This window comes from Chlamydotis macqueenii, chromosome 19, assembly GCF_036417535.1.
Source record: "Chlamydotis macqueenii isolate bChlMac1 chromosome 19, bChlMac1.mat, whole genome shotgun sequence".
NCBI lineage: Eukaryota > Metazoa > Chordata > Aves > Otidiformes > Otididae > Chlamydotis > Chlamydotis macqueenii.
The window spans coordinates 5044800-5071533 of record NC_141574.1 but is presented as its reverse complement, the minus strand read 5'-3'; the positions used below and the strand labels follow the sequence as shown (position 1 = coordinate 5071533).

At 41.6% G+C, this 26734-nt stretch overlaps 1 protein-coding gene across 2 annotated transcripts in view; it reads left to right on the top strand.

Annotated features, from left to right (window-relative positions):
* The window catches only part of SPECC1 (sperm antigen with calponin homology and coiled-coil domains 1), a 96178-nt gene that overhangs the window by 23137 nt on the left and 46307 nt on the right, over positions 1-26734 (top strand). The window contains exon 3 of one of the 2 annotated variants that reach the window (XM_086762878.1): positions 597-732. In XM_086762878.1, the coding sequence (XP_086619004.1) occupies positions 597-732 (136 nt within the window). Of the gene's footprint in view, positions 1-596; positions 733-11066; positions 11330-26734 lie in introns of those variants that run through there. The other variant, XM_086762879.1, reaches the window with a different exon arrangement.

Genomic DNA, 26734 nt, shown 5'->3' with positions numbered 1-26734 from the left:
GAATAGCTCAGAAGTCTCTTCAGAGGATCTAAGGTCACCATTGGAGCAAAACTCTGTGATCCTGAGTGGAGAGAAAAGAACCAGCAGGTTTTAGGATTTTTTTTTTTTTGACAGATAAAGGCCCAGTTATTTGCTGCTTTGACCTACTCTGTGCGTCTCAGGCTCTGCAACTGGCACTTTCTGCATAGGCCCAAATCCCTGACTGAATGTGAACCAGTGAGGAAATATGACTGCTGTTCACAGCAAGAGCTGAGAAGCCGGAGTTGCCAGTAGTCTGCTCCTGTAAACTGTTTTCTCCCTGCCTTTCAATTATTTACTTGTTCTTTCAATTATTTGCTTATTTGAACAGTCTTTCCCATGTTAATTCTTCACTGTTGAAACACTATTGTCTCTTAACCCACTTCGCAAAAATCTAGAATGCAAAACAAATATAAAAATTAATAAAAAATTATTTAGTATGATTATCAAAGCAATATTCCCATGGAGTTACTTTATGGAAATGTTCCTCTTCTCCCAGGAACCTTGCATTTTGAACTACTTGATGGGAATAGTCAAGACCTTAATCTTCTGGTTGCTCACAAATCTCTCTTTTGCAGCTGAAGAGGGCGAGCAGCGACGACATGCTGACAAAGCCAGGGGCGGCGGCAGCTTCTGGAGTCTCCAGGCTGAAGAAGACCATTACAACAGGAGCGATTTCTGAGCTTGCCGAGAGTCGACTGAAGCCCAGCACAGGTAAATATGAAGATTCTGGAAGACAGTGTACTTCATATGAAATGTTTTGTGAGCGTTGCTTGGTTTACCTAGATTCTAGGTGAGTTTTCCTTGTCCCTCCTTGTAGCACACAACTTGCTGTCATATTCAGCATATAGGATGAGACATACCGAGCCTTGCGGACTAGCCTTTCACTGCATCCTACACCCCACGGGTCAGTAATTTGAGGTTAAAAGGCAGAAGCGGGGGTTCCGGGAGCTCTCAGCGCCTCGGCCCCGCCGGCCTGGGCGGCCCGGCCCCGAGCGGCCACGCGGTGGCGCCAGCGGCCCTCGCCCTTCCCGCCCTGGCGGGGCCCTGCGGCGGGGCGGGCGTCGCCCTACACAGCCCCCTCGTAAATCAACTGGAGAGCTTTCTGCTTTACATTTTCACTGTATAGCAACAGCAGCCTCTCCTCTCTCTACTGAATGGGCAGAGAGGTTAGGCCGCGCTTCCTGGGACAACAAAGCAGACAAAGAGCCGGCCCTAACATCTTCACGTGTAGCTTGTGCTCCTAAGCCACGGCGCAGCGTGCTCTCCCTCAGCGCTAGCCCCGTCAGCCTTTTCCAACTGGTTTCAAACCTAAGCCCGTTTCTAAAGGCAGCGACACCATCTGCATACCAAGGGCTTCTGTGCAAACGCTCTGCTTTCCCCCAGGAGCTCTGCAAACGCTTGCCTTTGTCTGCTCCCTGGTGGCATTTCCAAGGGAATGTAAGATCTTATTAAATTTGACCATGGCCTCCCCATTTGTCACAGGCTCTGTAGGGTCTGGCTGCGTAACAGAACAATGTTACCAACCAGAAAAGATTTATTTTTTTTTTTTCCCCCCAGAAATCCTTTATATACTCCCCCCACCCCCAAAAGAATATGATGCATCTTGTAACAGCATAAATGCTCCACAGTAACCCGGAGACAGATCCTGTTCTGTCGTTAATCGGTGTGTAAATCCTCAAATTTAATAGTGAGTAGTCGTATCCAAAGGCATTTGAGATTCACCAGTCAATAAAGAGGCATGATGCTGGCAAAAGATGCTTGGGAGGAGTAATGAGCGGAGAAGAAAACCTGTACGGATGATGCAGCATAGGATCCTGGGAACGCAGCCAGGGAAACAGCACGGCAGGGAGTCCGGAATGGAACACATATGTCAGATACAAAAATACTAGTGCTGGAATAGAGCCCCCTTCCGCATGCATGTATAATAACGAGGACTGGGGGAGGGGGGAATAAGATTTATGATGCCGACTACTTTAAATACAAAGGGTAAAATGGTTTATGGAGGTCAAGTTACACCTGGGTATTGTTTTGCCAACTTAAATTACATCATTAGGTCTGACCTCATATCGCTTTGCATCAGCATTTGTAGACGTATGAATGGGAATGTGAGTGCTGGGCAAAAGGAGTCCAAGTGTGGGGCTATGTATAGTGTGTGGATAAACACGAAGAAAAAAAGTGTTACCTCCCTAAAATTCATTTTAACCTAGTGATGTCCCAGGTCTTAGAGGGGCTATCTAAAGGTATGTATACAAAAAGACCTTTATCTTGCATATCTTCATTTTCACTACGGTTCCATAGTCCAAAAGGGTGCTTGAAAATCTAGCTGTATTCTGAGAATGTGTCATTGTCATGACCCCTGAAAGGTGCTAGATGTTAGTAAGCAAGGTTACAAAGCTCAACGCTACTTTCAGATCGTCACACCGTGAAAAAATACCAATAGACGTATAATACAGTATGTTGTTGCTAAGAGGAAAATTAAAAATCAGATATGACAGAGGGCACAACATGTTCCTGGCAACGTTGAGTAGGAAAGGAGAGAACATTGTTTCAGCTGCTATATTTTATTGAAATGGCAGCCGAATAGTCTCTGATTGTGATCAAGACTACACTGCAATGCTAACAGACTGTGGAGCTAATCCAAGTAAGAATGTTCCTGTAGCTGGGAAATGCAGATGTTTGTGTACGTAGCCAACTGTGTAAATCTTGAAATTTTTTTTTCTGAAACCACTTTCTTTGGCTTCTTTGATTGCCTTCATCAATTTTGTGTTTTCCTTTCATGTCTTAACTGCAGACATCGTGTCTTCCTCTCCGCCTCTCTCTCCTTGTTTTTGCTTTTTAGATTGGCCTTTCTTTGTTATTCAAGTGAGTGATTTGATTATTTTACTGAAATGATATTATATTAGTTCCAGCTACACTCTGGTGGTAGGTACTCAGTTGGAATTATGGTATTGTGTAACAGAAATTAAAAGAAACAAGGTATGGAAATATAAACCAAAAAATAGCTTATGTTTCTTTTTTATTTGAGTGTGACTGTCCAACTTTTGTGTGTTGACCTTGAGCAACAGCATGTGTTCCAAATGCTGCAGATAATAAATAATTGACATCAAGATTGCTTGTTTAAATAGGCTTGTATGTATGCTGCCCTTGGTGGAGTTTAAGTTATTTATTCTAGCCTTTTGCTGACATAACTACCCCTGTCTGCTCTGTTGGAAGCTAACGCAGTAAATCATAAGCGACTTAAAGGAAGGTGAGGCCAATCTCATGTCTCCATTCTTGGCAAATGGAGTTAAGCAAATGGAACTGGAGACGGATTCTGGCTGGAAGTCCTGTGTTGTGATGTTTGGCTTTGTAACTGCTTGGCAGTTTTGAAATCCCAACTAATGGGAAATGACACGCAGGGAGAAATAAATGTCTTGGTTTCAGCTTCCTTATCCATCATATCATGTCTTTCCATGTACTGTCCTGAAGTAGCAATTTGAATTTATGTTAAAACCAAACTTACAGAGCTCTTGCATTGCTTTTAATGTCTTAATAGATGAAAAAGCGTTGGAAAAATTGCAAAACGGGAGGAAGAGGTCGCTAATCTTGAAAAATGTTTATTTTAATGCATGCACTTAAAGCCATTTAATCTATGAAGCCATATAGTAAATAAATTATATTAAAATGTTTAGAGAAATTCATATCTTCATGAGAAACTGGAAGTCTCTTCTCTTTAAGGTTCAGGATTGTAGGAAACTGGTGATTTTTCACATTCGAATCCTTTGAGGTGGGCAAGCCAAATAATGTTTAAAATTCTCTGTGAAATAGCAGTATTTAAGTTTCTTATGTGATTACATACTTCTCAGGAAGAGCACTGCATGATAGGATTGGTATGTAAATGGAAAATTGGATGTTTAGGCAGATGAAATTACTTGATCAATGGATCCTAGAAGTAATTCCAAATCCTTGCTCTCAATTCTGTCACTCACTCCCTACAAACTCCCAGTTCAAGCGCTTTCTGCAAATTTCCCTCAGGGCTGTCTAGTTTAATCACTTTCAGGTGTTTCCTTGCTACTGTTTCAGTGCCAGCAGCTATTATCTGTCAGGTTCAACAGGAACCAAAAAAAGTCTTATGGTGGACATCAGAAAAGAGATACAGCCAGGATGTGTGACTGGTCTGGGCTGTGACCACATAACCCACAAGCATTCAGAATACTTCAGGCATCCCCATTTCTCACAAATATATTGATTTTTATATCAGGCTCTGCCAGCTCCAATATGAACTATCAGTAATCCTTGAAATGTGATAACAGCTGTGCTTTTTTTTTTTTCCTCAGGCTGCTTCATCAGCTTATTTCTTTTTTCTATAGTCTAAATCTATTGAATTTGCCTTAGGAATAGTAGGAACTGTCAATAACAATGTTGTAATCACCTAACTTACTATTTATAGAGATCCTGGATATCTTGCTGACAAGCTCTGGCTCTTCCTAAAGCTCAACCCATGTTAGAAGACAGGTATTACACCTTCTGGCAATGATAGTAGGATGTGTTACTTCTCTGGAAGCCGGGAGAAGCCAAGATGCCAGCAGGAATGTGAGGGATGGCCTAGTGTGTCATCCTGTGCTCCATCAGAAATGGTCATTTATTATAATGCTATAAATGGGAAAAATCAATAATTGGCGTGCGAAAGGAACAAGAAAAGTGTGTTGCTTTCTGTGCATGCCTGCTCAGTTCATTAACACGCATGGCTGGAAATAGTGCCAATGCAGAAGTACAGAGGAGGCAAACTCAAAGATATTAAGAGTTTCCGTTATCTCCTAGGCATCTAGCGTAGAGACTCTGAACTGCAGGTTACCTGGGCAAAAGCTACTAATCCCAGAAAGGAACACTGCCAGCAGTAGCAAGGAAGCTGTACAAAGCACGCTGTTGTAATAAGCCCAGTAAATGAAACAGTATAATAAAAATACCAAGAAATTTAGCATAATCAGGGAAGGCTATAGAAGGACCTGAAGATTGTATTCTCTTGTGGAACAGTTTGGTTTGAACAATGTTCAGTTCCAGTACGGAAGACCTCCATTTTGATGAGTGTTTCTGTAAATTGTCGCTTGCGTTCCTGCCGAATTGTCAGAGCTAACATCCCAATGACTAAATGTGATACCTGTTTATTTTAAATTCTTTGCTAGTTCTAGTAGAGCGCATACCATAAGTCCATTTGTCCATCACTGTTTGTTTGCCATGTAGTTTATGTAAAAAGAAAAATGTTGATTTCCTTCTAAAACATAGTTGCTTGTAGCTTTTATGCGTTGCTAGTGATGATATTCAGAAAAGAGAGGCTTTTAGCTAAATGAGGCTAAGTGGCCACTACAGGGTTGATGTTGGTGCTAGAGGAGTATGAGTGTCACTTCTGAAATGTGAACAAATTCAGCTGTGGATGATTTTAGCGGGAAGACTGGTACATGGTTTTATTGTGTGTATCACTCATTAGATATGCTTCTTTCCCATCAAAACTGAAAATGTGACAGACTACAGATTTCAGAGCTTCCCGCATGTTTATAGAATTACCACTTCAAGATTCCTATTTGAGAGCAATATATGGAATCTTATCAAATTTACTGTCTGTCTGCCTTCTGCTAACTTCTCTGCTTGGCGATTTGCCGCCTTCTGATGTGGGTTAACCGTTTAGTTAATGTGAAGCTATCCAGGCTAGAAGCCTTCTCTACATGGTCAGAAAACTCAAGAAAAGTGTTTTGCTTAATAAAAGCTTTCTTTTTAAAAAATACTTGGAAAAAAATATAATTGACAGTTTAATTCTTCGTAAGATGCTAATGCACCCCAATTAGAACAGGAAAAGAGAAAGTGATTTCTTTTGAAGGACAGCTCTCTGACCTTGGGGCCCTTTTACTCTCCTATACATCAGTTTTTGACAGGGCCTGCTTTTTGTCATCTGTCACATCAAAGAGCTGTAGGTTTGTGGAAAGGTTGCTGCGCTTTGCATTCAGTCTCATTACTGTCTCACCTTTCTTGTGAAAGATAGACCCAAGTGTGAGAGACACTAATGAGATCGGTACATTCTGTTCCACGAGACTTCACTAGAAACCAAATGACTGATCTCATCTGGGGTTTCCCAGGAACAATAAATATCCTTTAAGACTTCATCTGGAAAGCTAGTTGCGTTTTGCCACCCTTTTCGAGTACAAGGCGCAGCTCTTGCATAATAATTCTTTCTTACCAGGAAAAATATGTTCTAGCTCCACAATGGATATAAAAAGGAAAGGAAGATTGGGGGTGGGGGGGAAGTTGCTTTGTCAAGATGTCATTCAAATAGGCAAGAAGTACTGCAGGAATTTAATATGCAAAATGTGGAAATATATGTTTGCATTTACATCTGTAGCTCTACATGCAGCTGGATACGCATATGGCATCCACACACACAGACAAATATCTGCTTGGTGTTCGTAACATATTGGTGCAATATGAACCTGAACCTTAACCTCCTTGGCATTTCTTAGCAGATTATTTTCTCTATCTCTGATTTCCCCAGGTATCGGGTAATCAGACTAAATTTCAGCACTGTTTTAGAAAATTTAACCCACTAACCTCTCAAGTGAAAGGTCAAGAATTGAGGTAGATCAAATTTGGCATTCCACATTCAGTTTATGGCAGCTACTTGTCAGGTTTCTCTTATTTCTTCTTACAATTATTTTTTTTTCTTGTAATAGCCTCCATATTCAAATGCATATGTTCTGATGCGTTTGCTGAAAAAGTTCCTGTATGATGTTTGTTGCCATGTTCAATTTTCACATTCTTCTAATCTTTGCTCTTCCTTTCTGTGACCCATGGACAGTTCTACACCTTAGAAATGCTTGTAACGGGCACTGCTTCACATGACTCCTTCAGGATTCTTTTTCCCTTTTGATAAATATGTTACTCTGGTCGGATATTTTAATCGGAAAAGGCACTTACTCTAGTAGGGCAGAAGGAGCTCAGTAGTTGTTTATTGAAAAAATAGCAGAGGTCTGATTATTACATTCTGATATCTATTGGTTCAAGATCTCAGTCTCATGATTCCTTGAACTAGAGAGACCTATTGATGGATGCTCTCTGCTTGCTCTCAAGGTGGCATGTGAAGGTTGACTGACAATTTTTTTTTTTTCCTATTGTTGGCTGTATTGTATGAACATTCTTCCATAACTGGGAATGGAGTGAGAGCAATGAATTTAGTGACTGTCTGTTGGGATTTCCGATACCTGATGCTGTTAAGGATAACAGTTTATTCGAGAGGCATTCACAGGCTGTCTGCAGTCCTCTTGAATTATTAAACAAGTAAGAATTAACTTCTGCTGACAGCACTGTCTGCAGCATGTACCTTTTCCAGTTTTGTTGCTGTCCTAATCTACTGCACAATTTACATTTACTGCACGGAATCTGTATTAACACATTCTAAGATTTTGCATGCAACTCTCTGTTAAAACAATGTGTGAATCGCAGACCCTTTTCTTGGTTGTATATTCCCCCAGCATGACTTTGTTGGCACTGGTTTACCACCCTGGGACCTGCGCCAGTTAAGAGGATTCAGTGTGTGGTAGGGATACTGAAATGCTAAATCTTAAAGACTGTAATGACTTGACTCATTAAATTGTTGACAGTTAATTGGCTCAAGGCAGCATGTATAGGGAAGATCCATTACAGCTGTAAGCAAACTGTGATGTTCATAAAACCCTTGCTAGGGATACCTAAACAGAAGGGGGAGCATGCTTGGATGGTCCAGGAACAGTAGAAATCTATGATTTCTCTTTGTTTCTATTCCTTCTCAGGCTGCTTTAGTGAAGTTGTTCAGCGAAGTTGAGACAACCTTGTGTTGACTACCTGCCCTAGGTTAATTATCAGCTTTCCTTCAGCTGGTTTGAAATGATCCTTAACACAAATTCTCTAGGCTGAGATGTATCACAGCCAAAATGCCTTGGCAGAGTGCCATTGTGTTTGCACTTAAAGAATGGGAGGGAGCGAGAGAAAGGAACGCAAAGCTGGCCTGGTCTAACAAGTATGCATATCAGGAGAGGGCTTGGCATTCCTTGTATATTTTTTTTTCCGCTGTTTTTTCTCAGCAACTTTTGGCTTATGTTAGATTTTAGTACTGTAAAGTAAGAGGGAGGGATTGACAGCTACATCTCACATGGGTTCCTGGAAGGCTGCAGTTCTGTGCCATGAACTTAATTATGACCTCAGCAAGTATCCTAACAAAAAAAAAAATTGTTTTTAGCATGGTTAAAAATAAATTTGCTCTTTCTTCTGGGTTTCAATATAGATGTTATATTCCTAATCCTCTAGAGTCCACTACTGTGTATGATATACACATCCATGTGGATTTCTTTCCCCTCCTACGTATGTACTTAGTGCTCATAAAATCTTTAATGGCAGAAGTAGAGCATGATAGTGTGAACACTGGTACTGATAGTGTCCATCCTTAGGGCCCGTTCAGTCTTCGCCAGAAGGTCCAGCCCCTGGAGATCCTGCTCAGCATCTGTAACATCTTTAGACCTTAGCCTTCTGAAGAGACTGACACCTACCTGGCCACTGGAAATTTGAGATCATTCTGTGGCATCTTCACACTTTTTCTTTTGCGGATGGATTACAATTTGAACTTTCAGAAGTAATGCTAATGAATGTGCTGTGTTCTGAGAGTAGGATCTGAGGAAAGGTTAAGCCTGGCAAATAAGTCCTGTCATTTGGCCAGTGATTTGAAAGAATTATGTATGTCACATATTCAGTAATTAATTCCTATTCTCACTCTATAGAAAGAGCGTTTCTGGGATTTTATTGGCAGTCCCACAAGTGGATAGTGCAAAGGGATGAGTTAACCTTCATGCCTACAAAGAAACCAGCTAATCTACTTTAGAGACATGAAATTGTTTGTTCATCCATTTATTTTTATACCTTTATTACTGAAGAAGAAGGGAAAATAATGTAGAATGTTCAGATAAGTAGTTGCCTAAAGATTTAACCACACATCTGTCATTATTTATTACCTAATCACCATGCTAAAGTCATGCTTGCCATTGTTCCTTTTTCCTCAGTTTGAGCTGCAAGCTCCATAAACAGTAATCTCTTATCCAAGACTCCTGCTCAGGCTATAGCTGTATTTTAAAATTCATACCTTACCTTTCACTGTGGACTTAGGCTAGAGGTCTTTTGCCTGACATCATTCTCCCTATCATGGTGTTAGGATGTTCTGACTTATGCTTCATGCCACTGTCAAAAGTAACAGATTGGTTCTTCCAGTTATGACTCTTCTACTGTGCTCAGATTTCAAGTGTGTTTGCTCTGACTCAGTGATTGTATCTTATAATTACTCCAGGCTTGCACCCCTACTGCACTGGGACTCTGTTACACTATTCCCTTTTGTGTTCGAGAAATAGAAAGCAGGTGTTGAAATAATAAATGCTCAGTGTCAGGATTTATCAACCCAAGAGATTATCTTGGCTAATGCAATCCCTCTGGTGAATCCTGCTGAAGAAAAGCAGAAGTCACTCTTTAGTCTATAATAGAAGAAAATCTCCTTGTCTTGGAGATGCGTTTCAACAGCAGTTGGAGGATGTTTGTATCCGTACCTTTGCGAAGGGCAAGCTGGGTACCCATCCTAGTAAGACACAAGACTTAAGAGACCGTAAGATGACTTTTGGAAAAAGAATGCACCATCAGTGATCCTTTTTTATAGAACTTATATGGCTTATCCATTAAACAAAGCATTTTATACTTGGCATGTCATAAGATAGAAGTAGACAGGAGTTCTGTTTAATGTCATGCAAATATAGACAGCTGTATCAGAACTTTTAGCTTCATCCGTAAAGTGTCAGAGCAAGAACAATGGAAAATTAATATTGATAACTAGATCAACCTATTATACTGAAATGTTAGCAAAATTCTGTTTCTGTCATATCAAGTGATCACTAGACTTTTTTTTAATTATTATTCAAAACAATGGATTCACAGCTAGCTAGCTTAATTTCTTATGGCTTATTTTCAATCTGTTTTGAGCCTAAGACACATATTAGTTTATTATTTCTTAATTTGTTTGTAACCCACTTGTTGAGACTAAGACTTTAAGATGACAATTCTGTTAATTATCCACGTTATGGAAAGCGATCGCTGGAGTCTTTCAGTATTCTTGTTTCTCATCTACATCACGACTCCATTAGTGGAAGATCAGCTGTTGGCCAGTCCCTGTGGGAACGCCTGCCTCATGCAGCTCTTCTTACAGCACAAGTCGCAGTCAGAAATACTGATGACAGAGATATGGTAAGTGGATCATATTTGTGGTTGCAGCTTCTAGACAGATGTAGCCATGGCTATCAGGTTTGCGTGGGGTTTTTTTCAGTGCTTGTCACAAACAAGCATGAGGGGAATTTTGAGAATCACTGTGTAATAGTTTTTTTTTAGAAAGAGTAAACCACCACGTCCTTTCTTCAATAGAGAGAATTAGGTTTTAATAGAATTCAGTGTATCCTGTATATTGTTTTTTATAATATGGGTGTGAACCTGCAGTGCACTGCTCTCAGCACCAGTTGAGGCTAAGAAGAGCTGGGGATGCTCAGGATTACCAGGAACAGCCCCAGAGGCTGTTGGAACAAATCTGATAGACCAGACTGTTCAGAAGGGGCTTCTGCTCACAATCGTGGCCAGGTTTTCAGAGGAGTTTTGTCTCCATCTCAGTATCTTTTTAGGCATCTAAGTTTTTAGAAGATGCTGAGCGCTTCTGAAGTTTGGTCCCCTAATTCTTGTGACAGCTTAGTTAAGAGACCCCTCCAAGTTTCCCAGCGAATTTCTCCTCTGCCGTGGAGCTCGGCGAGCGTGGATGCAGAGCGAATCCCTTCCGTCCCGCCGCCTGCAGTGTGCCCCGCCCGCCCCTGGGCGGCCTGCGCTGCTCGCCGGTCGCCGCTTTCCCCGCCAGCCCCGCCGTTGCCTGCCGTTCCCCCTCCCTTTATTCCAGCAGTCAGGCGGCTCGTTAACCGCTCAGGCCGGCCTTCGTGCATAATATTGTAATGAGGTAGGAGGGAGAGCCACAGCTGCTCCAGCATGAGCAGCAGGCTCTGTTCCTGGTGCCAGGAACTAGGAAGGAGCTGAATTTTTTTTTTTTTTAATCCCCCCCCCCCCCCCCCCTTTTTAAAGTTGGCTGGAGCGTAGGCGTTAAAAGCAGAGAGAGGCAGGTCTGGCCCTGACACACCGAGCATGAGCGGGGCGCCGGGATCCTAGAGAAAACCCCGGGGAAGAGCCCGGGGGGAGTGACCGGCGATGGGCAACCAGCCTGGGCGAGCGGAGGAGCACGACCAAGGTCTGTACGGCCCCGGCCAAACGCGGCTGGGGGGCTCTCCCCGCGGGGAACGGGGGGCTTTGAAGGGTGGGTTAAGAGGGGCGGCCCCCCGGGCGGGAACAGGCGGCTGTCACGGCTGCTCTGATGGCTTCCAGGCTGCGGGAGAAATCACGGAATCGCCGCGCTTTGCCTTGCGAGTGCTGTTTGTTACGGCTCGCTACCTGCCATCAGGGACGCTTTTCTGAAAGAAACCCTCTGCTTGGAACAGAGTGCCTGCAAGGGAGGGACCTTGGCGCCTGGCTGATGTTATTTTACATAGTCGGCGTGATGCAGCTCAAAAGTTAACAAAGCTTATGTAGCGCGGTGCGCACAGCTCGTCAGGGTCCGCAGCTTGCCTCTGTCAGCCTTCACCATTGTCCGTGGCCTGAGGCCTGAAATTTTCCAGGCCTCAGAATTGAAAATGATGCCTTTGTGGAAGGTCTTCCCACCATTGTCCGCTCAGAAGCGTAGCGCTTTGCATGTTAATCAGTAGCAGATTGTACAGAAAGCCAAGAGCCAGTGTCAGGTAGATCCAATTCCCCGTGTGCCGAATGTCTGCGCTGTGCACTAGGAAGGCTGGAAATGTGTTCCTGATGCTGTACTCCTGTTTTGGTTGCCTATTGATTTCTTTTGCTTGTTTCTCAAATGCTGAATGGGGAACCCAAACAGTAGGCCCACTGATTTCTGCTGTTTATTTCTTAGTTTCTGTTCAAGCTTAGCATCCTGTAATATACAGAAATCCGGAGCCGGTTGTATTTCCTGGCACTCTGTTTCTTACTGTTGCCATGGGAATTTCATTCACAAAATTTCATTAAAGTTGTTGCTTGATCAGGGCTTCTTTATAACTTCGGATTAGATGTGTAGCCATTGTTTTAGAAGCAAATAACGAATGTACCCGATCTCTACCATTGTCTGCCTCTTGCTTTTCCTTACAGCGCTGCATCGCTGCTGTAGAACCTCTGACAATAGATCTGCCAGCCAGCGCTGGAACAGCAATTAGGTGTAGTGGAGAACTCTCTAGCACTATGTTAATCAGCAGGCTAATGAAGAACACAAAAGCTGCCAGTAGCCAGTCACCAGGAGAATTGCTGCCCTAAGGGAAAGTTAAACTTTAGGCTGGAAAGTACGGCTGCCTGCATCCCCAGGCCCTGAAACCTGCATCTCACTGGCCACTGCCAGCTAGAGAAGTCTTGCTGGAACTAAACATGTTACTGTCGTTTGAGGAGGGATAATACCGATGATAAACTAACAGAGAGATGGATAAAGACATGGCGAGGTACACTGCTAACTTCTGCTCAGAGTCTGAGAAAACTGACTCTGATTTTGCAAGGCCAGTGGTGGGATCTGAACAGCTTATTGCTATTAACGTAGATGATAAATGAGCATGCAGACCCCCTGTGGGTTTAGAAAATCTCTTTCATCCTTTGTTTTCTCTTGTCCTGTGATTTTTTTTTTTTATTGAAGAGGAAAGGGTTAGGCTTCTGTTGCACCTAAACTTTTTAAAAATTCTTCTCACTTTTTAAGTGTAGGCTGTACTAAGTCTTGTCTCAATTTCCTCGCTGTTCATAAAGTATGAATATGACTGAAGAATACAGAGCATTTTGTATTGAGCTACATGCGCAAAACTGTTTAATAGTGAAAAAAGTTTCAGGAAAATTTCATTACTGCTGATACAATAAATTCTGACAAAATATTCCATGTTTTCTGTGAGAGCTCTGGATTTGGAAGCCAGAGGATAATGTAAAGACATCTGAAGCAGAGTTTGTGTTGTTTTTTGACAAATAGTTTGCAAAAACATTTTACATTAGAATGTGATACATGGAAGTGTCTACGTTGGGCTTTGTTTCTGCTTGGATGAACTTAATTCAGCTCTCATTCAGGAATACCAACGTCTTGAATAACTGTGGTACTCTAAGCTTGGTCCTTTTGGAATAACCAAAATAAAACCCAGAAATGAGCCTCTTTATTGATCTAGTTCATGTTCCAGCTTTACAGACAATCAAATCTTGGCCTGGACACTGAAGTCTTTAAAAATCTGATCCTAAGATATAGGTTATAAATTAGAGTAAAATACTTATTTTCATATTCTTATGAGACCATGATATACTTTAACGGGTTTTCCTGTTGAATGTAAATAGGAATAACGGGCCATGGGGATACATAGCTTTTGGCTAACAAGGCCAAGAGTTCTATGACAAAGATATATTTTTGGTTTCACAACTAAATAAAATAATACAAGTCTCGGAAGCAACGCCTTCAGAGTCTGCCAGTGCCTATGCAAGTGATCCTGACTCTACAGCTAGCAAAGAGGATTTGGGATATAAAGATGCAGCAGCTGTGATAACCCAAAGTTCTGGGTGGGCTGGTCAGCGCTGTCAAGGAACAGGAAGGAAATTATTCCTCCCAGGCTGAGCAGTTTGAAGCTAGCACACTAATACAGGGGAACAAGGGAGGAATGTAGCTAGCTGAGGGAAGGGATTGTGGAGACGGAGAAAGGGAAGACGTCCTACGTTGCATCTTTCGTGTAAAGTAAGTCACTGCTGGCGACTAATGGGTGTGTTTTGAACGGAAGATTTACAAGACTCTGTAACAGCCCAGTATCGTCTCTGTTTAAGTTAATCTGCGTGTTAGTAAGAGTGTCCAAAAAGGACTTGAGGACATTGCTTGTAATAATTTTAGATACTATAGACTTTTCCTGACTTCTAATTTAAGACTTATTTTAAAGCACTTCTGCAGTCATTGGTAAGAACTTTTGTGACGTGTGGCCCAAGTTTGCATCACTTCTTTGCCAAAACTCCACTACTTGCAAGTGGTCACTCTTCCTGCTATACTTTTCCTGAGTGCTCTGAGTATTCATATTGATAAAGCATGTGGAGGTTTTAGAATGGAAACACCTATAAAGTAGTACAGAAAAAGGTGTAAAACAAGCGAATTACTGCAGTTCATCAGTTAGAGTTAGTTTTCTGCTTCTGAGACTGGCTGGCTCAAGCTAAAGGAACCATCAGCATACACAAACACAGGCCACAGCACCTGTGAAATAGTGGGAACATTTCGTGGGAGTTGTGTGGAAGAATACAGCCTTATCCAGTCCACCAGTATTTATTGAGAGAAGCCTTTCAAACATTAGTTTGCCTTGGAAACGGTGAGGCAGCCTGTATTTCTGAACAGGAGAGCTAAGATTCTTTGACATTGGTTGACACGGTGATGGTGGGGTTTTGTTTATCCTCTAAACATCTGCAGGTGATGTGATGATTGATATCTTTGGGAGGAGGTGAAAAAAATGACTCAATATATAGAAAAACTTTCTTGAAAGAAGCAATTGAATGGGAAATGTTAACTTCTCTAGTTGGAACAAGGTGGTGAGTGGGGTTATCCAAGGGTTAGACTTTTTTTGGGACTGTACTTGTTTGTAAAACACGCTTACATGGCTTGGATGAGAATATCAAATGTCAGTGCGTACACTAAGCCAGTATTGATCTGTTTTGTTATGTCTGTTTTGTCCATGCCTGGGGGTGGCTTGGTTTGATGTTTGAGGAAGGGATTCTTCAGTGTAGGTACATAGTTTGTAAAACATGTGGAGCTTTTCAAGATAAAGGGTGTTGTTGAAATATTCTATTTCTTGTGATTTCTGTTTTTCTTTTTTGTGTTGTGTAGTCAGATCTTTTCTGGGTACTCTTTCGTCTCTCATCTGCTTCTCTTCCTTTCTCCTTTCTTCTAAACATGGGAGCCATTCATTTTAACTCTGTTATATGTCAGCACACCATTTCTGCCAAGCAAGACCTCAAGAGAACAGATGAGTTTAATGATGGTGTGGGGGGAAGGGAGGGAGGAGGGAGGGGCCAGCAAAGCTAATGAATCACATAACGGCTTTCATGGAAATACCGACAGCAAGTCATGTCCTCTTCGAGCTCGGGCAGCGAGCCGTAGACCTTTTGTTCCCAGTGGAGCCAGCAAACCACAACTTGCTCTCCAGTGGAGAGTTTAATTCCTTAGTCACCTCTTCCTCCCACAAGTCATTCTTGCATGGGGGTTTTACAAATGCTCTCATTCTTCAGAACAGTAACACACTGGTGATTAAACTGGTATTGAAGAAGTTTATTTTCCCCTGGAGGGTAATTTTTACTTGACTTATGACTCTCTTCCAAGGCCAGTTAGGGCCAGCTCTGTTGATTAGTCTTGTGATGTGACTTGACTGGCCTGACATCATTAAATCATTTCAGAAATACCGACAAACAGATGTCAAATGGCAGTAGTCTTTTCTGCTCTACAGGCCAGTGAAAAGAGTACAGCCAAGGGACTGTGTCAGAGCTTGGACTGGCCTCTTAGAGGAATTTAGTCATGAGTATGACTAACTTGCTGCCTCTGAAGTAATCTGTTTGAGGCAGAGTTAAGTGATAATCTGAGGTCCCCTGATCCCAAGGTGAGAGGCCAATGAATGCTAAATTAGTGGAAGAAATCAAAAAGTTCTCCTACGCTAAGGCAAGGGCCTTTACAACAGTTGCCAGCATTGGCTGGGGGGATGTGCTGAGTGGGAGAACTTCTCTGTGGACAGGACCAAAACTTTTACAAGAACAAATTTTAGGGCATGGCAGGCAGCAGGATGTGGTTTATGTGTTTTGTTTTGTGTTAGATTGTTTTGCTGATGAAAATTAAAGCCATTGTTGGATAAAGGCAGGGAGCTTCTGCTGGGAGTCTTACTGAATCAAGCAAGGTCAGCAAGAGCTTTTCCTATGGTTAGAGCTCTCCATACTATGCTTTCTCCTCAGTGCTGGTGGTGTTTTAGGGTCTATGAATAGTGGATCTAGTATGATAGTAAATGTAAAAGCTAGTTTTCTTGAAGATTATTTTATTAGTTTTGTTAATGTGCTGCACTTGGCTTGGCCGTGGCAGAGTGATCAGGAAACAGCCAGTGGATGGTTGTGGTAGTGTGTTGGTTCTGAGACAGTACTACATGACCCCAATGAGGGAAAAGGGTGAAAGGAGGAGGGAATGCTGGCCTTGGAGAAAAAGTAGAGCTTGCTTCTTTTTGTTTGGGTTATATTTGGCTCCTCAAGATCTAAGCTAGCCAAAGAAATTTGAGCAAGTATTGCACATTGGTCTTCCCACTGAAACCTGCCAGAGCCCTGGAGGAATCACTGAGTTTGCTCAGAAGCAGCCCTGTAGTTTGGAGCTTCTATTAGTATTTCAGCAATGTCTTTTATTTTTTCCTCTTTTCAGTTGTTCCTCTATTTTACTAATTTACTGTCCATAAAACCTCCTGATTTCCATAGGGAGTGTAGCTTCAGAACAACGTGAAATTGTAAAACTGAAGCAAAGTACTTCTCAGATTTCTTTGCCACTGTATTGCTTGAAGAGGACTTAATTTCATTTCTCTGCAATTCTCACAGACTGTCACTAGCAGGTGATACTTTTCTTATTTTTTGATACTTTCCCATACTGTATCTCCAAGCCATTTGAGCATGATGATTAAAGAGTATATAAAACTGAGGGTCTCTGATAATAGATTTCCATGCATCACCTCTTTTCTTCCCGTAATCCAAAGCAGACATGTTCACAGGTCTCTTTTGAAATGTTCCACCTATTAGATTTCATGGAGCAGTAATGTTATTCTGTAAGCATCAATAGATATGGATTGCATGTTCTGAGGCAGAGTACTCTGCCCTTGTGTGATCTGCGTTCATCAGTCAGTTCTCTCAGGCTATAGAATTACATCAGAAAGACCTTCAAAAGTATGTCTGAATATTTACTCTCAGAGACAGAATCGCATGTGATTCCTGAAATAAAGCTGAGGTAATTCCCTGTGCTTGTGCAGAACAGAACCAACTCAGCAGTAAGGTCCAGTAATCACAATTAACAGCTGATAAGTGGGGATCTGAGACTGAGTTTCCATGAACACCAGTCATTGCAGGGACTGGTATTCTCTGCTTGGAGAAAGCTCGCAGCACCAGCTCGCTGAGAGTGCAATAACCCTCGTGTTCGTCTGTGATGTGATAAAATAGTTGTTAAATTGAAGCCTGTAGAGAAAAAGGAACACTTTAGCTGCTTAAGGGCGAATTTTCAAAATCCCGCTTTCTCAGAAAACAAAAAGAAAAGCATAAAAAAAAAAGTATATGACCAGACAGAAATGGGTCTAAGTCTTGTTCCCAAGCGTGTGTGGTGTCAGCCATAGTGCTGGTATCGTAATGCTGGAAAGGAATAAAGCAGTGGTGTCATGTCCGTCCCCATCAGCAAGTATCTTTCTTGAACAGAAAGAGTGCTTCAGAAAACTGGTGCAACTTATTTAAATCTTCAAAGGTTTTTAAACCTTCATATAATGGAAGGTTGTGTGCAGAAGACAGCCTGGTTTTGGCTGGCTAAAGCGATCTACAGAAATATTTCATGTTATGTTTCCAGGCCTCCTAAAGTGCACGACAGTAACTTTGATCCAAAGCTGAGTACCCATTTGCCTATCCATCGGTCCTAGGCTTACAGTCATCTTTCCCCAAGGTGGGAGGCACAAAGTTCTGACAGTATTTCTTCAGGCTTTCCCTGAGCAAAAGCTGGTGAGGATGGAGGCGTCAGAAGGGAGACAGGGCTCTTTGAGAGACTGGGGATATTTCTACAGTCCTTATCTTCTAGATCTTGAGAAATGCTGCTTTCATAAAACCCTGATGAGTTTGAAGAATGGACTAATCATGTTAGAAATTACTCTCAGCCTCCTCCACACATAGTTTCTTTGAGGCTGCTTGACTGTGGAAAATCTTTGACTGATCTTTTAATTAAAAGCTTTTTTTTTTTTTTTTAAACTAAGGAGTTGAAGCTCTTCCTGCTTTGAAGTGGGCAAATCTTTATAGATAAACATCTCATTATGTTATGAGATTTCTTCCTCTCTCCCTTTCTGTCTCATTTCTTTTCTTGATGCGTCTCATCCTGTGCTGATCATCCGGGCAGTGCTAGCTGGCTCCCTTATCGCTATACTAGGCAAAGCTAAAGCTCTGGATGAGCTCTGGAAACTAAACTGCAGTCCTCTCCCCACCCCCTCACTGAAGCAGGCTGGAAACTACAATAAAACTGGGTTTATGATGTGGTCATCACGTTTTAGTAAACAAAAGGCAGTTGTAATACCAATGCAATGCATACTAGTATTAAGCATTAAGCAAACAATTAAAAAAAAGTAAGTCTCTAGCTTTTAGGTTCTATCGTCTTTTTCAGGGGAGGAGGACGAACCTCACGTTTTCATGTTTTCATTTCTGATCGCTTTTTTCCGCACTCTTTCTGCATGGGCAGGGTTTGAGAATTCATGAGGGAAGAAGTCCTTTTGGCCCTGGCCTTTTGGCCAAGTGTGAGGCCGCATTCCTGAGCGGGAGCGTTCGGGTCACGGTTTCCCAATCCAAAGCACTCCCCAGCAGTGCTGTGGAAAGGCATTTTCTGCTGCGCTGTTCCTCTGCAGCGCCTTGCTGCTGTACAAGCTGAAGAGTTTATGGGAAGTACAGTGAATTAGATCAGGATTTGCCCTTAACAAAGAAAGCAAAAGCGGGGGAAAAAATGCAGATATTTTTATGGCCGAATCAGTTCCCTGATTCAACTCACAGTTAAATTAACAGGTTGAATATATTAGCCTTCTAGTTGTGAAAATGTTGATATCAAGCATTTGCCCGTTTAAAATTGCTTTTTGCTTACCTTTTGTGCTTATAGATGTGGTGTCAGGGAGATTTTGGTAGCTTAGAGGAGTGATCCACAGCACCTGACTTGTCTGGAAGGAGCAGGGTTCTTCTCACTTTCCTTGCTGTTGGATTCTTGGACCAGGAGGTTTTAGGTAACTCCTCTTCTTCATCAACTTCCAGCCACAGATCAGACGTTAACATTCAGTTGTGACAGCCATTGTATGTGCACTGTACACGGAGGGATGTGTGTATTTGTTACTCTATTATTGCCATTATTAACTGGATTTATATGGTTAGATTTAGGGTTGGATTTTTGTTTGTTTGCTTTTTAATTTCCTGTACTTCTCAAAGCACTTCAGCACTGGTATTCTCTCTAGTACAACTGTATTTTCCAGAAATGGAAGTCCAGCTGTCTTGTCACTACTGTTAACCCAGTAATGGCTGAGTGATGAACTTCTGGGCTAGATTAGCTGGGAAGCTGTTTTTTAAGCTGAAGAGAATTCCCTGCTTGTCTGCAAGCTAGAATCAAGGAAAATCCTGGGATCCTTACTCCAGCAATCAGTCATTTATCTCAGGAATAATCCTACCAGAGCGGTGTGAGTTGAGAAATTAATTTTCTGCCTTTACCTCAGAGCAAATCCACAGTACCTTCCTGAGCGAAGTGTTAGTTAACTTCAAGGATGTCCCCCAGAGCAGTTGCTAACCACCTTCTGGACAGCAGAAGCCTCAGAACTAGCAGGTAGGAAAACAAAGGAAAGCCCACACTTACCAACCAGATCAAACTGAAAATCCATTCTTTCAGTGAAACACCAGAGGTTTTGTCTCTGTTCACCGAAAGATTCACATTTATGAATATTTTTCTCAGGGTTGGGTTTGTTTGTTGTTTGATTTTTATTTTTTTTCTTTTTTAAACACTTGCCTAAAAAGCTCCCTGCAGAATAGAGCTTGGCTTAAAATTGATTTTGCTGTAGGTATGAGATGATTATACCTGATGTCATCTCATTTTGACAGGTGCGTAGGCAGGAAATGTTCCAGAACAAACAAAATTAGGAAGTGTCACAGTACACAGACATTTCTATAATTTTGGTGTGCTAGTGTCACAAGTATATAGAGTCAAGGCCCTCTTAATGAATACAAAAATTAGATACTTTTTTAGTCATGACTTATCGAAATTATAAAATTGGATAAAAAGAAGCAGCAAGTAGAGGTGACTTTATTTTAGAAAAGGAAAATTCTGTGTTTCTCTAACTTCCACCAAATTAATTTTGGGATAATGCTACACAGAGAAAGTTTTAGTCATTCTGTTTTGGGAGATAGATGAGGTATAGTTAGAAAGTGACTAAAGTTTTTGGCAGACCTACTTGTATTAATGGTTCCCAAAAAAGTAGGCTTGAGTTTACCGGGGGGACATTCCAGTTAAGTGTATGATATAGAGTTTCTCTGAACATTTGCTAGACCGTTTGCTTTGGATTTCTCAGTGTTTGTTATGCCAGGTTGCTGGGTACTCTAGAAATCCAAAGCAGCGCAGTGGTAGCCTTGCAATTACACTCTTAATCTGCACCCGCGTTGGCAGAGATGCTGGTTATTCCATGGGGTTTGTGTACCTCATTTCAGAGGGGAACACGGTGGTCCCCTCCTGAGTCTCTTGGTGCCAGAGGTTTATGGCACAGTGAAGCCCCTTGGATGCTTCTTGGACTCTTGAGCAGATTTGAATGGGAAATTTGTATTTGTATTTCTGACTGGGCATGGTAGGCTAACAGGAGGCAAGAATTGTATTATGCAATGTAATTCACAGATGTATCTTTGGTCCTCAGACTTCTGAGCAAAATTTCCTCTTACAGGACAACCTGCACTCTTTTATACTGGATACAAAATTGTATTGTAGTTCCAGGCACATCCACTCTTGAGTTTTCATTTCAGACTTAACAAACCTTCAGGAAACCCAAGCAAATAGCCTAAGAAATGTTCAGAGGAACTCTTTTTGTGTGGACGCTGGCATGTCTCTTAGGGTGAAGGGATTTTAACTACTCCTTCTGTTATTCAGAGAGGAATTATATGTGAACAAGACCATAGAGAGGAAAGAAAGTCAGCTGAAGTTCACAATGAGGCTTTGTGAACAGGATTTTGATCAGATCTCCTCTCGGTTACCTTCTGAATGCAACCTTGTCTCCACTGTAATAGCACTGAGCTGCGACAACGTGAACTTGAGCTTCGGTTCTTGTGGCTGTGCTAAGATCCTGGAACCACCAGATTCTGAGAAGAGATGATCTTTTTCTGTTTGCATTTTAACACTACTTTGAAAGTGTTAAATGTGACTTTATATCTAAGAAGGAAGAAGATGATAGAGTTATTGATCAGGGTGAATCCAACAAGCTGAAAATGAAATATTTGTGATCTTTAAGAAATCCCTTAATTGTGCAGCACAGAGATTCACTGGGTACGTTTTCTTCTAAAAACGCTATATAACTTAGGAAGGGGACAGTGTAAATAGGGTCTAGTGTGGTTTCTAAGAGTACTGGACAGTACATTTGTACATTTTTGCTTGTTTTAGACAATAAAGTTTGAACTAAATGGAGATGCTTCAAATACAAGGTTGTCTCTCCCATTGGGTTACATTCCTACCATGGGAGAGTCTCTCCTAGTGGCCACCCTTCAAAAGAATGTCCCACCAGTAGGTCACCTGCAGATTTAAATTGATGACAAGTAGTCTTGTCATGACTTAGTCTTTGAGTTACCAAAATAGTGCCTTTTCTCGTGTGCTTCTTGCACTCCAGATGTCTAGACTCATATCTTCTAATTAAAACAAAAAATAAGCCAATCCTTACGAAGTCTTCAGCTCTAAGGTCAGTGTGGTCTCTATAGTCTTAAATTAGGAATTGCTCAGATCAAGATGCTTATTACTACTTTTTCTTTGAAACCTCTGTAACTTTTCAATACAGGTATCTGTTTTTTTCCCCTAATCCATTGTAATATAACTTTTATTTCTCTTTCTTTAATCTCACACTCTTTTCCTTTGGGTCAAATGTCAGTACCAGAGTTGCTTCCCTACACTGTCCACAATATTTTACATAGATCAAAATCTTTTAATTAAGTCTTTTTTTTTTTTTTTTTTTTTGCTTTTTCCTCCTGTTGGGTATTGTACCTGTTCCACAGGGAATCTAGTTACGCAGTCCAGACAGTCCAACAAGCCATAAAAAATTCATCTTAAAAAGAGTTCATGTTTTAATTACTCTTTAGTCTCAGTGTTTACTAAGTGAGTAGAGGGCCTTATTTGAGCAGATGCTTCCGTATAATTATTGTTAGATTTTTCAAAACAGCCTTTGTTGTTCTGCAGCCATCTCTTTGTCTTTTTTAAAGCTAGGTGGAGTCCAAGTGAACCTTCCCGAAGACTTGCTGACCTGTAAAGGTGTTGGCTCTGACTAATACTTGGCAAACAGACTCATTCAGGAGAACCGTGACTGGCCAAGCCTAGGTTTGTTTTGTTCACTGTTGCATAAAGACCAGGGAGCAGAGAGCATTGTCTGTCTGCAGGACAACCCTAAAAGAGATGGAAAATGGTATGCTTTTCTGAGTTATTGAGTATCCAAGACTGTGATCACTGAAAAATGATGACAGCTAACCCATTCAGCTCACTCCCTTTGTGTATGAAGCAGAGCAAGCTCTAATAGTTTGTCACAATGTAATAGTGTCATTCTTTATCCTGACTTTTACCGAAGCTGATGGTGGACCAGAAGTTTTAGACATCTCACTCTCAAATATGAAGTTCCAAACAGCTTAACCAGTTTTGAAAATAACAGTAGGTGCTGATCCTGTGTCTCTTGGCACCTGCATCTCAGAAAATCTGGCCTTCTGCATCCAGTCCCACTCTTGTTGTAACCCCCAAGAAGCACTTAGAATTGATTCGGATCTTCTTCATGAGTTGATTTAGTCATATGCATCCATTCCATATCTGTTACCAAGCTGTCTTACTGTTAGCATGCCCAGAAGTTTAAGGATAGGAGCATTAAATAATGTGGCAGAACATGCATTGGGATTTTGCCTCTGTGAAGGTATCTGTATGAAAGAGCACAGCAGCTCAGATGAGGGCTGCTGTTATATCTGCCCTACTTTCAGCATTTATGTTTGCTCTTTCTCCTGCCACTGTGAAATGTGTCAGTGTGTTTCCTGTTAATTAGGATATCAGAAGATCTCTGGTAAGCAGGAAAGTTGTTTTTTAACTTTAATTTGCTTAAACAAAGGAAAAAAGGGCAGGGAAAAATAGGGCATTTCAGTGAAGTAGCTGTGTGTGCAAAACTCTGAAATCTGTTATTGAAAAAGTGCTTTAAAAGAGTCAAACATACGCCAATCCTTCATCTGTGCTGTATAGTCATCATTTCCCAAAGGACATTCCTAGTTCATTCTTAATCAGTCTCAATATCAATCTCGGGATCAATGCTGGAGCCAGATGAAAGCGATCTGCCGAGTCTCTGGGCAGTCTCTGAGCTTTGAGCTCTTGGTGGCTTAGCCACTTTTGGAAAATGAATTTTAAGCACCAAGTTAATTAGGTTCTTGAAAACTTTACTCTGAATTGACAAAAGAAGACAGAAAATATGGCTAGGTGTTCTGTAACATGTACTTCTTTATCCTAGGGAGTTAACAGAGTACAATATCTCCAAGCTAATACCACCTTTTCTGATTTGGCTGTGGCTAAATTTAGATCAACGATGTCACGAGGTCACATATTAATGCATTGTGTTAAGTTGTTCATTGTGTGGTTGGAAATCACCTAAGTGGTACTTGGGTACTGAAGTAATTATGGAAATGGCACATAAAAGCTGCTATTACCTGCCTTGTAACACCAGTTTGTAAATCTGTTGTGAAAGTCTGACTGTTCAGCTCAATGTCTAGAGGCATTCTAGATGTCTTCAGACTCCCAACTGCTCTCTGTCTGTCTCTGCCAGACATCTGTATTTTGGGTTCCTACACTTGGTATTGTAAACCAGGTGGGATTAAGATTCACCTGTGCCCTAGGTTTGTTTTGTATAAGGAACTCCCAGTTGGATAAAAATAGTAACAGGGCCTTACAGAGGCAAGACTGAGCAGGTATGAGTACCCGGCTGTGTTACCTGTCCCTTGGTGTATGTTCCATGCTGCTGCGGATCCTCAGCAAGATCTGAGCAAAGCCTGAGTGAGTGCAGTCACGCTAAGGCAGGATCTACTGAGGTCACAGCCAGAGAGGATGTGCTGGTAAGAAGGCCCTATTTCAGCTAAACCACATGTGATAGAGCACAGTAAATTGTGTGGGGAGGTTTAATAACTTTTTCTTTGCTGTACAAGCATGGGCTGTTAATAGTATTTTCTTCACTTAGTCGTTCTGCTGAATGCTTGCAGACCACTTGATTTATACCAACCTTTCCCTCAAGGTATCACAGGAATCACTTTTGTATCTGAGCCTTGGGAGTTCTGTTCAGATGGCAAAATTAATTAAAATATCTTAGCACATGGGAACAGAATTCCAGAACAACGGAAGAATCAGTCTTCGGTTGGCAGAGAGGCTATGAGATAACCCATAATATCTTGTTGCTATCTCTTTTTGTTTCTTTATCCCTTTTTGAGGTGGGGGGGATGGCAAAGAGACACGAGACAGTGAAATAGCCGCTGTTCCACATGAGGGGCTGGAATGAGAGATGTGACAGTCCTAGAGCAGCAGATAATAACAAGAGTACAAACTTGTCTGCAGGCAACAGTTTGCCTTTTTGAAATGTATTACTTTAACATTGCAGCGTGCTATGAATAGCTTGCTTTTATTTCTTGTTATCCTGCCCTTGCGTTTCAAATAGGGTATCCATTGTTTGAAAACATCACACCAAAGATGTATTTGCCTCATGCTTTAGTCTTACATGACTGAAATGCTTTCTGAAATGAATCAGTGCTCAGCATGCTTAAATTACAGAGATGAACTTTACACACAGGAGACTTGGTACCTACTTAAATGATGGAAAAATGAATTACTAACATGGATTGTTAAATATGTTGTTCTTAGCTTAAAAGTTGAACAGCGATTGAGAGACTTGACAGGATAAAAATTTAGGAAGAAAGTACAAAGTGAAACATAATTTGACCCTGGAACAGCAGAAGCACATGGCATTAACCTTTGGGTTATTAATATGGTGATGGAGGGAAGGATTAAGAAAAGGGCAGGTTGTTGGACACAAATGGCACAAAGGCCAGAAGCAAATAATCTTGTATTGACTCCAGTTCTAAAAAATAGATTCAAGGCAGAAATTGGAACATTTCCGAAGGTGTTTCTGTGGTCAAATGAAGTCACTTCCCAGATGAGATTCTTCTTCTGCTCTGGCATTGGAGAAGCAGGTATTTGAACTGCTAATTATACTTAAGACTCAGATAAAATAAATGTAACTTGAAGGAAGGTGGTTTACTGGAAAGACAGTGACACGTGCTATTTCAGAGCCCAGGAAGTGTGAAGGCAGATAATCTTACTGAATCTTCATTCCAAAATATCATGCGTGTCCCTCCTGTGACTATGGTAAAATGTTTGCCACCTACTTTCCCTTCCCTGCAAATACCGTAATTACATTAGCTGTACTGCATGGACTGTCCTTCTGAACGGCATCCTGTATGTTCCACCTTGGGGAATTCGGAAGTGGCTTTCTCCATTCCATAGTCGGTTTTGTTCTGGTTGTGGATGCCCCTGTGGGAGCTGATGTGGCAGGTGCTGAGAGCTTAGATCAAACATAGATCGTTATGTGGAAAAAGTGAAGAGTAATCCTGATCCGTCCTTCTGTGGAAAACATTGTAGCTGTGCTGAAAATGAGATTAAAGTGACTAAAGATCATCATGAGGGGTCAACTTTTATCTCATTAAATTCCTACTCTGTTTCTGACACCAGTGGAAAGTCAGTGAGAGTTGCCTGGCAGAAGTGATGCAAACAATAAAGCTGCACAGCAGGCCACCAGCCAGGAGCTGCAGGGTCCTGATGCGTGCTGACTGACTGTGACCTTGGGTGAGGCATTTCATTTCGCTCTGCTTCCCTGTCCTGTAACCTACCGTTAACAATTGTGCATTTCAGAGGATTTGAGTCAAATGGCTGTTAATTTTAAAGCACTTTGAAAATTGTAAGCTCTATATACATGCTAAGGTTTAATTCCTCGCACATGAATAGTTATGGGTGATACTGAAAATGGAGGAGTTCTCACTGCGTGCCAAGGTGAGGAATGTGATGATTAGCTGACCTCAGTCTGAGCAAAACAGGTTTTCAGGCAATAACTCTCAGTAGAGTAATTCTTAGTTCCTCTGCAGTGAGGGAACACAGCTGAGCTCATTTGCAGAGCGGGTGTGGGACTGGGAGAATGGGAGGTTAGGCATGGTGCAGAGGGAAAGAGAAATAACGTGGGTCAGAGGCATTCTGAGCTTGGAGATGTGGGACAGTGGGAAAGAGATTGTGCTCAAACTTGGCAAGAGAAAAGTTCAGCTCACAGGTTGGTCTGGGTGAATGAACACTGAAAACAGGAATGAGGTGCGGTAGCACCATTTTGACCAAACAGAAAAGTATTTAATGGTTGGTTTATTTTGTTGGGGTTCTTTTTTCCAGAATGTCTCCTTTGAGGTGCAAGGCTGATTGTTTTGTTTTGTTTTTCCTCTTCCCTGCTCGAAACAAGCAGCACTTTCTAGGAAGTGAAGTTGTGCATGATGCCAGGCACTTTAAGCAGCAGCATAAATCAGCCTTCGATTGGGCTCTGCAGCT